General features: G+C 32.3%; 2 protein-coding genes across 2 annotated transcripts; both read right to left on the bottom strand.

Annotated features, from left to right (window-relative positions):
• Positions 1 to 1522: 1522 nt before the first annotated feature.
• Positions 1523 to 7077, bottom strand: LOC129872663 (ethylene-responsive transcription factor RAP2-4-like). Its single transcript, XM_055947593.1, has 3 exons — positions 7015 to 7077; positions 5082 to 5380; positions 1523 to 1862 (listed from the first exon to the last, which is right to left on the bottom strand). Exons 1-3 carry the CDS (start codon positions 7075 to 7077, stop codon positions 1523 to 1525), a joined length of 702 nt encoding a protein of 233 aa, XP_055803568.1.
• Positions 7078 to 7174: 97 nt separating this feature from the next.
• LOC129872662 (ethylene-responsive transcription factor 9-like) lies at positions 7175 to 7501 on the bottom strand. The gene has a single exon (XM_055947592.1). It carries the CDS (start codon positions 7499 to 7501, stop codon positions 7175 to 7177), a length of 327 nt encoding a protein of 108 aa, XP_055803567.1.
• Between the last annotated feature and the right edge of the window lie 6633 nt (positions 7502 to 14134).

Genomic DNA, 14134 nt, shown 5'->3' with positions numbered 1-14134 from the left:
AGACATTAAGTTTCTAAATTAATACAACATTAATTCTATCATCAGGAGATATGAAAAAAGATTACTGTATTATTGTTTTTCCTTACAAAAATCTAAACGGGAAAGTTATTTTCCAAAACAAAATTAAGAAATATTTTCTTCCCTTGAACCAAACACACACTTAATTAGTTAAGCAATTTTTTTATGTTTTATTTTGATACGTGAGAATGATATATTCACATTTAATTTATATCTTTTAACTGTTATTATGAAACTCCATGTCTTATTGTCTTTTTCTATTTTCCAACGGGGCATCCTCCACCCACCCTCAACAAATAAAGGGAAGTTAAAATATTTTTCCTCTTTCTATTTGTCCTTTTTTTTTTTTACTCAAGTCAAGAAAATTATAAGGATATCCCAAAAAAAAAGTTTTTAAAGATTTATTGGGGATCACCAATCAATTTACAAATATTGAATGTCATTTGCATTTTGGTATTTGATAGGTCAAAACTAAATAAGGTTTTGTTGAAGTACTAATATTTTTTAAATAATAGAATATTTTGACTATGTACAAGTAGACTATGAATTATACATATGGTAAGTATAAATGTTTTTTTAGTTGGCACAAATTACATATTATATATACATTAAATATAATTGTAATTTTAATTCAAATAAAAAATAAGTATGTCATTTTACGTTATCGTATAATCAATAAATCATACACTTTTTAGGTTACGCATTAACATAATATTACTATAATAATGCTTGGACTTAAACCTTCCTACCCTGATACATATACATGAACTATAGACTTGGAAAATATGTTGGAGGAGTAGAGCTTGGCATAACTCTTTATCAACTATACCGATGTTGCTCGATAGGTGCTATATATTCACGAAGTAGCTTCAAACAGTGCAGGATCAACCTACCTTATGGCATCCGCTACTTGGACTTTATGTATATTAGTATATATATGATCATTAAAATATTTCTGGACCTACATTTCAACCAATCTATATAAATTCTGAATCTTCCAAAGGGTTTTGAGTTGATCATTTGACATTCGATAAACTTATAAACAAACAAAATGATCCTCAAAGAAGAGTGTATAGATGAGAACTTGCTTATCAAATGCTCACATATAAGAGACTCTTTTATGCTAAAGTCACTGCTGAAACAAAAGAATGAAACAATAACTAACCACATTCTTGACCAAAACTGACTTCTTTATACTCATATCACTTCACATAATAAATACGTACTTGCAAACAGAATAAACGTTGTCACAGGAGAATCAAATCTAGTCAACTGAGTATAGAAACAATGCAACCAAATAATTTTTCATTCAACTGAATTCAATAAAGAAAGAAAAATGATACTACGAACAAGACATAATTAAAAGTCTCTAAATTAATACTAGTCCATTACTTTTATCATCAGGAGATATGAGAAAAGGTTCCTATATATATATATATATTTTCCTTATAAAAATCTAAAAGGGAAATTAAACTATTTTTCTTCTAAGAAATGCTATACTATTTCACATGCTCCCTGGCGGGGCAAGGGTGAGCTCAAGATGGAGATCCTCCGCATTGTTGGTTGGTGGCTGATCCTGGACCCCAGCTCCGCCGCCGATAAAATCATTAGCATTTTCGAGGTTACCCTCATTTGTCAGCGGGAAATTAGTTATGGCTCTAGGGCAACGATACATCCTCGGTGCTCTATCATAAGCCCTAGCAGCATCTTCCGCCGTATAAAAAGTCCCAAGCCAGATATGTTCCTGTTGGATATTTGTAATCTTAGCTGAGTACCTCCCAAATCGCCTCTTACTTACACCTCTGTAACGTACCTCATTTGGGGTACAACTATCGTCACCGCCGCTGTATTGCCGTTTTCTCTCTTTACCATTTCGAAAAACACAAGAATTTTATTGTATATAGAAAAGACTCAGTGAGTGAAAAAGGAAGAGGAAGAGTGATTTATATAGACCCCCCTCTCAATGGGGATATGTCTGATCCACTAATTAGTTACATGGCATTTAATCAAATGGCTTGAAAATGACAAAAAAATATTTTTGTCGTAATCAAAATAGTAGGAAAAAAATAAACTTCTTACCAAGTTCGTTATTCATTAGGATTACATGTAAATATTTTAGAGTGATATTTTTTAATTTACTTGCCAAGTACTTATTCTAGTGCATATTAAGTGAATTGTTGGAATTTTTTTATAATTCAAAATAAGTGATTTTTTCAAAGTGAGGTTCTTAACTCCTTTACATTTTCTAGTAGAATTGTAACACCCCAATTTTTTTTGCCAAGACTCGAACCATTCTTCATATGCGTGTAGGATCGAACTCGGTGACTTCTAGTTATATATATGAGTTAGGATCAATTTATAAGTATTTGAAGTGTATTAGATGTGTTTTGTGGTCCTAAGGGATCTCTAACACCAAGACAAGTCCAAAAAATTTCTATCGGTTAAGTTTTCCGATGAGTCCGTATAAGGGTAAACTTCAAATGACCATATCTTCTAAAATATAACGAATTGGTGGACCATAACCTATCAAATTAAAGGTTTTTGAGTCTTATTTCCAACACCACCAAGATTGCATTTTTTGGAGTTCGAAGTAAAAAGTTATGCCCAGTCGAACAGAGAGGTACGTGACAAGTCCGCGACGCGGACCTATCGCGGACTTGCCCAGTCTTTCCATATTTTAGTAAGGGAAACTTGGACCATTCCCTATTATATAAATACGATCTTGGACGCATTTTTAGGGATAAATTCCACCCCCATATCAGTTTCAAAGGAGTTTTTCTCTCCAAAAACGCCCAAGAACATTGAGAGCAAGGTTTAGAGAAGAGAAAGAGGGCTAGAGTTCAAGTTCTAAGTTAATTCAAGAGAAGAGAAAGGTAAGGTTCCAAGAGCATTCGTCAAGTTCTTCAAAGTCTTTCAAAAATTGAATTCTTCCAGGTATGTAAGGCTAACCTAAAATATGGATTGAGTTCTTCCATATGCCCCATAGATGTGTTGGATAGGAATTGTGAAAGACTTGAACCCTCCATGAACGTTTTCTTGAATTTTCCTAAAACCCTAGAATATCTTTACATACTATTAATTGATTGATGATCTTCATGACTTGAATTCTTGAACAATTACTTTTCATATGTTATTTATAAACTGTATCCATATATATATTGATTGTAAATGATTATGTATATGTATTGATTGGAATGAAAAGCATGAATTAGGATAGCTAGGAATGTGAATGGCATAAAATAGGAACATAACTTATTGTTGTCATATAAGTATATCTAACTACTCTTGAAAGATGTGATTGGGACTAGGGGTGTTCATGGTTCGGTTTGGATCGGTTATTGATTAAAACCATAACCAAACCAACTTAGTCGGTTTTTAAATGTCTAAAACCATAACCAAACCAAGTAAAATAATAACCACGGTTTGGTTATTGTCGGTTTGGTTCGGTTTGGTTCGGTTTTTCGGTTTATTGTCGGAAAGACATGTTGATGGCAAATTAGGTCCACCAAACTTGCAACGTAGTTTATATTTACAAGAGCAAGTCAAATAGGGGTTCCAAAATACAAACAACTTTGTCCATAAATAAAAAAATTACATATTTAAACTAAACTAACTAGATATTAGAGAATCCATAGACCATAATATAATCAAAAGTACATCTTCCTTAGCTTAAGCTCCAAACTAATCAATGCTCAAAACAGTAGGGTTTTTACTTTCTAGGGCTATTCACATAGTTGGAAGTGAAAATGTAAAAGGAAAAGAAAGAGTAGGGTTTTTACTTTCTAGGGCTATTCACATAGTTGGGCTTCAGAGTTGAGAGTTGAGAGAGTTGGGCTTGGATTGGGCTTGGATTGTTGGACATAATAAGTATATTAAAATTAAATTAATAATTAAAAGGTATAAAATATTTTTAATTATTTATGAAAAGCTAATATTATACATATAAATAATTATAATTTTTATGTATATAATTATCGGTTTGGTTTGGTTATTTATTCGGTTATTTTTTACTATAACCATAACCAAACCAAATATTATCGGTTATTCAAATTTAAAACCAAACCAAACCAAACCAAACTGAATGTCGGTTTTTTTATTCGGTTTGGTTAAATTTTCGGTTTGGTTTTGGTTTTAACCAAAACCGTGAACAGCCCTAATTGGGACTAATTGGATAGTATGATTTGTTGAAAGGTTTGATATTGATAAAATTGATAAATTGATAGGGGTCCACATGAGACTTGTCGATATGATTAGATTGAACTGATTGGATAGAGTTTTATGAGCATTGAGTCTTGAGAGGAGTATCGAGCACCGAATTGGGTAAGATTAAGTAATAACTCAAACCCAATAACTACGTCGCCAAACGTAGGAGAGGATTGGATCATTAAAGTCGAATGTTTCCCAAATTACTGTCCTGACATGATAGGACTTGATTGATCGTGGATCCATGATTGTTGATTCGTTCTTACCCTGGCAAGGTATGAATGGACGTGGCAACAACGTTGGCCTTTTGTACTATTACTGGCTCATAAGTGATAGTTGTCGGATAAGAGAAACTCCCATATAAGTCTTGATAGTACTGTGAGTCGGATTGGAATGGATTGAATTGGGTAGTATATGATTGGTCTTGTCTAAATCATATTCTTATTTGAACCTAAGACATCTTAATTTAGTTGTTCCTTCTTTTGAGTTGAGATCCTGAGTTGATTTGATCCTACCCTGATGCATGTTTCATTCTAACATTTTACATACTCGTACATTCCACGTACAGACGCCATTCGGCCTGCATAGTTTCATGATGCAGAGACAGATACTAGAGATCATCAACAGGCGCACCGTTGAGGATCTATTTGCTTCCAGCTAGTTGGTGATTCCTTCCTATTTTCGGAGGATACCGCAGTTATCTTTTCAGCTTTGAGTTAGTTTTCCTTTATTTGATTTGTGGTAGCCATTAACCTGTCATTGACACCTCTTAGATTGTTGATAAAGGCTTCATAGACTAGAGTGTGAATGATACAAGGGAAATTAAATTATTTCTTCTAAAAATGTGATGCATGCGATACTTGATAACAAATGTTGACATAAGCTGGGTGAGGTCAAGATTGAGATCCTCCGCATTGGTGATTGGTGGTTGATCCTCGATAAAATCATTTGTCAATGGAAAATTAGTTATTATGGGTTTAGGGCGGCGATACTTCCTCGCCACCCTATCTATCATAAGCCCTAGCAGTTTGTTCCGGTGTACCTTCTTGAAGGGGTTTGTAATTTCAGCTCCGTACTTCCCCCCGGCCCTCTTCCTCACACCTCCATAACGCACCTCAGTTGAGGGTACAACTGCATCACCTTTTTTTCTCTCAGCCATCTGAAAATAAAGAAATCATAGATTTATATTTAATTTATATCTTTTAATACCTGACTGTTATTATGTCTTTTTCTATTTTCTCAACGGGGCATCCCCCACCCAACCTCAACAAATAAAGGAAAGTTAATTTTTTTTTCCATTTGCTATTTGTCCTTCTTTTTTTTTTTTTTTAATTTTTACTCAAGTTAAGAAAATAAGGAGATCCAAAAAAATGTTTTTTAAAGATTTTTTGGGGGATCACCAATCAATTTACAGATATTGAATTTAATTTGCATTTTGGTATTTGATAGGTTAAAACTAATTAAGGTTCGGTCGAATTACTAATATTTTTCAATAATATAATATTTTAACTATGCACAAGTAAAGTAGATTATAAATTATATATATGATAAGTATAAATGTTAGTTTAGTTGGCACAAATTACATATTATATATACGGCAAATATAATTTTTATCCTAATTCAATAAAATAAGTATTTCATTTTACGTTGTCATATAATCAATGAATTATACACTTTTTATGTTATGCATGATGCATCCGCATATTCATAGAATAACAGTGGAAAATGAAACTGTTAGATTCTCAAAAACTATTAACAACTGGATCAACAAAGTAGTAGAAAACATTCAATACTATATTAAATCCAAATAATAAAAAAATGTCAACATCTAAAAAGAGTAATTACCTATTGTGCAAAATACTCTCCAATTTCCATGTTGATACAAAGTAAAGGAAAAGACAGAGAGATAAATTTACATGTACGGAAGGGATGAAATGTGTACTTTTAAGATGGTAAAAGTGAGATAAGAAAACAATAATTGGTTAATTAAACTTGGGGAATTAATTAGGCCCGATTAATTATACGTAATGGTAGGAATAAATTAAACTTAAACTGCATTTTCCGAAAAGTAAACTCATTGCAAATAAATCAAAGTTTAGAAGACCACATCGTTTATATCTTATATCTTGCGAGTTACCTATATTGTCATTGGACTTGAACCTTCGTATCGGTGGCGGAGCCAAAATTTCGATTAGGGGTGTCAAAATATAAAGAAGCTAAATAGCGTAGAAGTCAATGAATGTCAATATAATATATATAATATTTTTATCTAGCTATACAGTGTAATTTTTCGACGAAGAAGTGTTGGACACCCCTTAAGTGTATATGGCTCCGCCACTGCTTCGTACCCTGTTACATACACATGAACTATAGACTTGGAAAATATGTTGGAGGAGAAAACGAGCTTATTTAATTTAGGCATTAGAGGAACATTCACAAACTGGTTCTAAGTTAATTACTCAGGCATCAACGACATATAGAAGAAATAATTACTCTGAAGGCCTATATATATATATATATATATATATATATATTGACTCATAAATTTCCCAAAACTTTGAAGTTCGATCTGATCTATTTTTACATAGAAGCATTATAGCTTATTAGCTTATAGTTAATATCAATGAAACTGAAATGTAATAATGTCTTAATCAAGCTAATTAAGTGAAGTGATTAAGAAAGAAAAAGAAGATCTGTGATCCCTTCCAATTCACTTACGTTTAAATTAAATGATAAAAAGACTTAGGGATGGCAACGGGCGCACGGGTGAATTAAAATGGAACATAAACAAACCCGAACAATGCAACCAAATAAAAATTCATCAACAGAATTCAACTGATACAACGAAGCAGACATAATTAAGTTTCTAAATTAATACAACATTACTTCGAAAAGATTTCTGTATTATTGTTTTTTCTTACAAAAAAAAATCTAAAATGGAAATTAAACTATTTCACATGTTCCCTGGCAGAGCAAGGGTGAGGTCAAGATTGAGCTCATGATGGAGATTCTCCTCATTTTTATTAGGAATTTCTACGTTATCCGGGAAATTAAGTTTGGCTTTAGAGCCGCGATACATCCTGGCCGCGGTATCATAAGCCCTTGTTGCTTGTTCGGGCGTATCAAAAGTTCCAAGCCAGACACGTACCTTCTGGATGGGGTTTGTAATATCAGCTCCGTACCTCCCCCTCGGCCTCTTCCTAACACCCCTATATCGAACCACAATTGGGGTAACAGTCACCGTCACCGCAGCTGCATCGCCGTTATCTCTCTCTGCCATCTGAAAATATACAAGGAATTTTATATGAAAATATAAAAGTTGTATACAGGGAAGACTCAGTGAGTGAAAAAAGGATGATGAAAACTGGTTTATATATAGTTGTTTCTCATTTTCTCAAGGGGGATATATTTGGTCCAATAATGAATTTCATCGCGTTTTTGAGTAGTTTAGTAAATACATTATACATATAAATTGTTTGAAAATGAAAAATATTGACTTTTCAAAACAAAATAGTAGAAATAATAAATTTCAGTCCAACTTCATTATTCATTAGGCTACATAATATTTTGGGGTGATATTTTTTTAATTTATTTGCCAAATAAAAAAAGGTATACAAGTACTAAATAGCTTATTTTCCAAAACAAAAAAATAATAATTTCATCCCTTGAACCAAACACACACTTAATTAAGCAATATTTTTATGATTTATTCTGATATATGAGAATGATTTGTTCACATTTAATTTTTATCTTTTAATACCTGATTGTTATATGAAACGGCATGTTTTATTGTTTTTTTCTATTCCCAACGGGTACCCTCGACAAATAAAGAAAACCTAATTATTATTATTCCTTTTGCTATTTGTCCAAAAGAAAAGTTTTAAAGATTTTTCGGGCGAACACTAAACAATTTACAAATATTGAATTTCATTTGCATTTTGTATTTGATAGGTTAAAACAAAATCAAATTTTGTCAATTTACTAATGTTTTTCAATAATAGAATATTAAGACTATGCACAAGTAGAATATGTATTATTCATAAAATAGGCATACATGTTATTTTAGATGGCACAAATTACATAATATAACAACAAATATAATTGTTATTTTAACTCATTAAAAATATGTATGTCGTTATACGTTGTCGTATATTCAATCAATCATACACTTTTTAGGTTATGCATCCACATATTCATATAGTAATAATTATTTCAACGATAAAGAACTTAATTATTATATATTATAATAAGCTACATATAATAATGAAACAACCAAATAATTGTTTTTAAAAATATATATATATGATAAATAAATCTTAGTTTAGTCAGAATTCCTAAAACCCATGACAAAAAGTTCTTAAAAAGCATAATTTAGTTAATAGAAATAATTTTGTATTGATATGCTTACAGTTTACATTTAGCTACATCTTTTGCATATATCAGTTACAATAATACATAAAAACCAAATATAATGATGCAAGCATGGCGGATACTCTTTCAAATTTCAATAGCCATTTTAAATAGTTATCCAAAAATTCATATTGGAAAAATAATTATTGAATGATTGACTAATATAGCCATTACACTAACTATTTAGCTAAAAGCTAAAATTAAGTGAATTTTGACTTGGATAATTCTCTTAAGGTCCACTACATTCTTTACCAGAAAATATTTCATTAATCTTAAGTTCATAACTAAACAACAATACTCAAAGGTAAGTGAATCACTGAAAAGGGAAATTTATTAGTTTAGTTACACAACACCTTTAGTAACAATAATTTTAAAATAAGTAAGGTGACACATGGTATAACATTTCGTACCTTCGAGCAATGGTTTGAATTGTTTTACGCATGGAATTAAACTCGAACCCAATGAATTTAATTGTATCAAAGTGAAAAGGTAAAATCTTAAATATGAGAAGAACTGAGTTGGAATGTGAATTAAGGTTCTAAGCAAACTCTAGCACAAATTGGTTTGAAAGCTTCCGTAGCTACCAACACAGTTTTTTGTTTGAGTTTGCTCAATGTCTAACTTCAAACAAGCATATCTCCTAAAATATGAAGAGTTGCATTGATTATTCCGATCAAATTAAAGATCTGCAAATTTAATTTTTCAACTCAATCAACTGTTTGTCAATATGATATTTGTGCAAGAAGTTATACCCATTTTACTAGACAATGCTCAAGCAACCAAGTATCAGATGTGCGATAGCGCACTAAAGGCAATGGCTTCTACCTTGCTGCGCGACCAAGATGTCACTGCACGATAGCGCACATGGAAACATTATAAAAGCATCTCAAGGTCGTAATTCACCCCCAAGTCCAAAAAATTGCCCTAGAGAGAGAAGAATTCAACTTCCTAGCTCCAAGGTATTAAAAATTCTTGTAAATCATGAAAAATTCATAGCTTGAGGTGGCGTGCCTATGACACTATTGTTAAAGATATTTCACCATTAAAGTGTATTCCTAGAATTCAACTTCTATTAAATTAAGATTTAGAAACACAAATTTATTTTAAAGAAAACCCAACAACACAAAATGAGAAGACAAAATATTTACTTTCTAAACGTTTTCTTACTCTTATTTCCACTGCCTTCTTATTGGCACTACAAGAGTTTATATAAAAATATTTAAGATGACTTTTTCTCTTCACTCCAACATCTCAAAATGTCACTGAAGAACAAAGCAGTCTAAGGTCATAAAGACCATTGAAACTCATTTACCAAATAAGGATTTTTTTTTTCGCAAACCAAATTTGAACAAGCAGTAACAAAGTTATAAATTAAAGACCATTCACACTAATTGTCGAATAAGAAAAATTCCTTTTAAACATAGTAGGAAGAAACACCCTGGCCAAGGCATGTTTCTTTTTTAATCAATTACCCCAATAGGATTGTGTTGTATTAGCGGAAAAAAAGAGCAAAGGGGGCTAGACCTGACCTCAATACAACACTGAGTCTTGATTGATGCAATCACTCATAAAAGTCAGAAGGCTTACAAAATCTACTACAGAGCCTTCTATAAATCTACGAAGAAGAAAACAACTAGCTTACAAAGAAATTTGCTCTATCATATTTGCTCCTAATACTAGGCATTTGCCATTTGTCTAGTAGAAAGGGACCCTTAGCTTGTCTAGGGAGAATGGTATAAAATTGGGTGATGAGCATCTGGTGGTGAGAAGTAGAAGCCAACTTTGCTAACCAGTCTACAACTTGGTTTCCTTGTCTGAAACAATGTTTAATTTGCATTTGCACTCTGTTTTTGATAATGTTGATGGAGTCAATGATTTGCAATAATCTATCAACGCATATTATGTAATTTACGAAACTATCCAACTACATCACCAAGAAAATTGATCAAATCCAAGATATTTTATATGGGGTAAACAAGCGATAAAAGGAAGCTTTACACGATAAAGTGGAAGGTGGTAACACAAAGGAAACTGGAAGGTGGATTAGGAGCACCACGTACGGACATTAAAATTTGGCTTTATTGACAAAATTTGCTTGGAAAGCCTTTAAACACCCTAATACTCTATGAACATCAACTCTCCTAAATAAATACACTAAGGATGAGACGCTTAATGTTGATAGTCACATAGCAAAGTTCCATAGCAGGTTATGAAAAAACCTGATGCAAGAATGGAACGTTTGTAAATTAGGTATGGAATGGGTTCTTGAAATGAATTGTCCACTTCTTTTTGGTACGATAGATGGCTACCAAATGGCAGGACTATTAGAGAATTAATCCATGGACCGCTTCATATGGATGAGAATAGCATCACTACTATTGGAGACTTCATATCAAATTATGGAGTGGGGGGTTTCAAAATTCAAAATCCATATCCTTTGAGGTAACAAAAGACATTGAGTATCTTCTAAAATGCACCTACACTTTTCTAACATTCAGGGATACTGCTATATGGAGACCAAACCCCAAAGGCACTGTGATAACAACTTCCGTATACAAGCTTTTGACCAGGAACAACTCTGGAAAATTATGGAATGAGTACTATTTCCAATTATGGTATCAAGAAAACGAGCTTATTTAGGAACTAGAGGAGCATTCACAAAATGGTTCTAAATTAATTCCTCAGGCATCAAAGACATATATGGAAGAAACAACTTTATTCAACGCCTATGTATCGAGTAATTATAAGCAATGCACGAATATAATAGCCAATAATCAACCTATATTAACCCGTAAGTTTCCTAAAACTACTAAGTTCGATCTGATCTATTTTTACATAGAAGCATGTTAGCAGTTAGCTTGCCGTTAATATCAATGAAAGTGAACTGTAATAATATTTTAATCAAGCTAATTAAGTGATAAGAAAGAAAAAGAAAATATGCGATTCCTTTTAAATCACGTACGTTTAAATGGATTAAAAAAAAACTTGAGGATGGCAACTGGGGCGGGACGAATTTGGCTTTATGCAGATACGGGTTGGGGGGTTGAATTTTTTTAGAAAAAAATTAGCGCGAGTTGCGGATTCCCTCTCTTCAAACTTCAAAGCCACACTTTTGGAAGAAAAATTGCTTGAGTTTACTGTGTGATTGTACCTAAACATATACCTTGTTTTTACGAAGAAAAATTAGGCCAAATAATCTCAAATTTCAATTAATACATCTACTTTCTCCAGTCCAATTTACTGTCGTGCTTATTAAAAAAGATGATCCTATATAATTATTATTTTTAAAAAAAGTATAATTAGTTGTTTGTTTTCATCTTTATCTTTGGTCAAAAATGTGTAGAGATATTAATGTGTTGTAAAAGAGATAAGTGTTAACTAAAGAAGAGTAATAAATACTGATAATTTAGTCAAATTACTTTCTAATGAATGTGTTGTGATATAAAAGTTAATAAGAAGATTAGTGTATTAATGAGAAGTTAGTTAGAAGCAAGGGTAGATTAGTCAATTATTGATTAGTAATTATAACTAACTATTCAACAGATTAGTTAGATAACAAATTTAGTTACAAACTAACCACTGCTATATATACAACAGTTAGCTATTGTAATCAGTGAGCTTTGAGATTAATTATTCAATAGATATGTTGCTTCTTCTTCTTCTTCTTTTGCAGACTCCCCACTTACGTTCATGGTATCAGAGCTTTGTCACAGTGATTACTGTGAGAAGTGATCTGGTTTTTGAGTCAAAGAATTGAAACTAGATTCATAGATTCATCCAATTTTAAGATTGATCTGCAGATCGAAGCTCCATTGAAGCTGAAATCTACATTCAACATTTACTTCCGCAATAAAATTTCAAAGGAATTTAGTACTTCCAGAAATTAAAGAAATGTCAGGTGAAACAATACTAGATTCATCTCAGAATCTCAATCAGAACCACAACAATTCTTAACTAGTTGGTATACCTTTCTCTTCAAATAGTAATTTCATACAAGGACAAGGTATTGACTATAACCATCCTCTATTTCTTAGCCCTACTGATGTTAGTGGAATTAGCATTATCTCATTTCAGCTGCTTGGTGTGGAGAACTACACCTTATAGAATCGATCAATTAAACTAGCTTTGTTAGGAATGAACAAATTAGGATTAGTTGATGGAATATGCAGGAAGGAAATGTATGGTGAAGAATTGTGGAGGCAATGGAAAAGGGTGAATGCTATTTTATCCTGTTAATGAATTCAGTTGCAAAGAGTTTACTAAGTGGAATTGCATTTGCATCAAGTGCTTTGAATGTGTGGACTAATTTGCAAGAGAGATTTGATAGAGTAGATTGATCAAGGACCTATAGTTTACACAAAGATATTGCCACTTTACAGCAGGGTACTGCTTCTGTTTCTGTATATTATACTAGGCTAAAAACCTTATAGGATGAATTTGAAGTGTTAGTGCCTTCTCCCTATTGTAACTGTGAGAAATCTAGAGGGTTTGTAGCTCACATGAATAGACAAAAGCTATATCAATTTTTAATAGGACTAAATGAGTCATATCATCTAGCTAGGAGTCAGATTCTCACGATAGATCCACTACCAACTATCAATCAAGTATATGCCATGATAGTAGGAGATGAGAGCCAAAAATCTGTTGTTACAGGTATTAGTAATTTGGGACTAAACTCTTCTACCTTAGAGTTTGCTGCTATGTACTCTAAAGTTAATAATAGTTCAGGTGTTAGTCAGAGGTTCAAGAAAAATACACTCTTAATCTGTGATTTCTGTAAGTGTAAAGGTCATACCAAAGAGTTTTATTATAAAATTGTTGGATATCCACCTGATTTTAAGTCTAAGAGAAAGGTACAAAGTGCAAACACTGCTTACGTTGATTCGAAAGGTTCTTCTGGTCAAACTCAGCAACTAGTTCAAGCTCATTTCTCTTATGATCTAAACATAAATGTGAGTGATGCTTATACACCAATATGGGGAAGGACATCTGATCATCAACAAAGTATTAATGGAGCTTTAGTTGAGGTGACTACACATACTAAGCCTATAAGTCAAGATGAGAAAGATATCAGGCAGTTACTTCAAGGTTATATATTCACAAAGGATCAATATGAACATATTCTCAACATGATGAATCAAAAATCAGAGGCCACTACATCTCATTGTAATATGAAAAATTCAGCAAGTAAAGCCTTATTTTTAATGTAAATAGTAAAGTATGGATTGTAGATATAGGTGCAACAAATTATATGATTTCCAGTCTAGATATGCTGACAAAAGGTTCTATGTCAAAGCTGGTTGTTCCTAAAGATGTTTGTTTGTCAAATTGTGGTACTACTAAAGTGACTCATATTGGTTCTTGTAATTTATCAAGTAGAAGTGTGATTACCAATGTATTTCATACACCCGAGTTCAAGTATAATCTCATGTCTATCGGCAGAATCACAAAGGAGTTAGGATGTTCAATCTCCTTCTTTCCTGAATTCTGTGTTCTCCAAAGC

Source organism: Solanum dulcamara, chromosome 11 (genome assembly GCF_947179165.1).
Source record: "Solanum dulcamara chromosome 11, daSolDulc1.2, whole genome shotgun sequence".
In the NCBI taxonomy this organism is placed as follows: Eukaryota; Viridiplantae; Streptophyta; class Magnoliopsida; order Solanales; family Solanaceae; genus Solanum; species Solanum dulcamara.
This window is presented reverse-complemented; position numbering and strand designations above follow the sequence as displayed.

Coding starts and splice junctions, on each gene's coding strand:
- LOC129872663 (XM_055947593.1), bottom strand. CDS start 7,077: ATGTCTGCTTCGTTGTATCAGTTGAATTCTGTTGATGAATTTTTATTT. Junction 5,381..7,014: donor TATTTGGTTGCATTGTTCGG/GTTTGTTTATGT, acceptor CTTTATTTTCAG/ATGGCTGAGAGAAAAAAAGG. Junction 1,863..5,081: donor ATGTCAACATTTGTTATCAA/GTATCGCATGCA, acceptor ACGGCAATACAG/CGGCGGTGACGATAGTTGTA.
- LOC129872662 (XM_055947592.1), bottom strand. CDS start 7,501: ATGGCAGAGAGAGATAACGGCGATGCAGCTGCGGTGACGGTGACTGTT.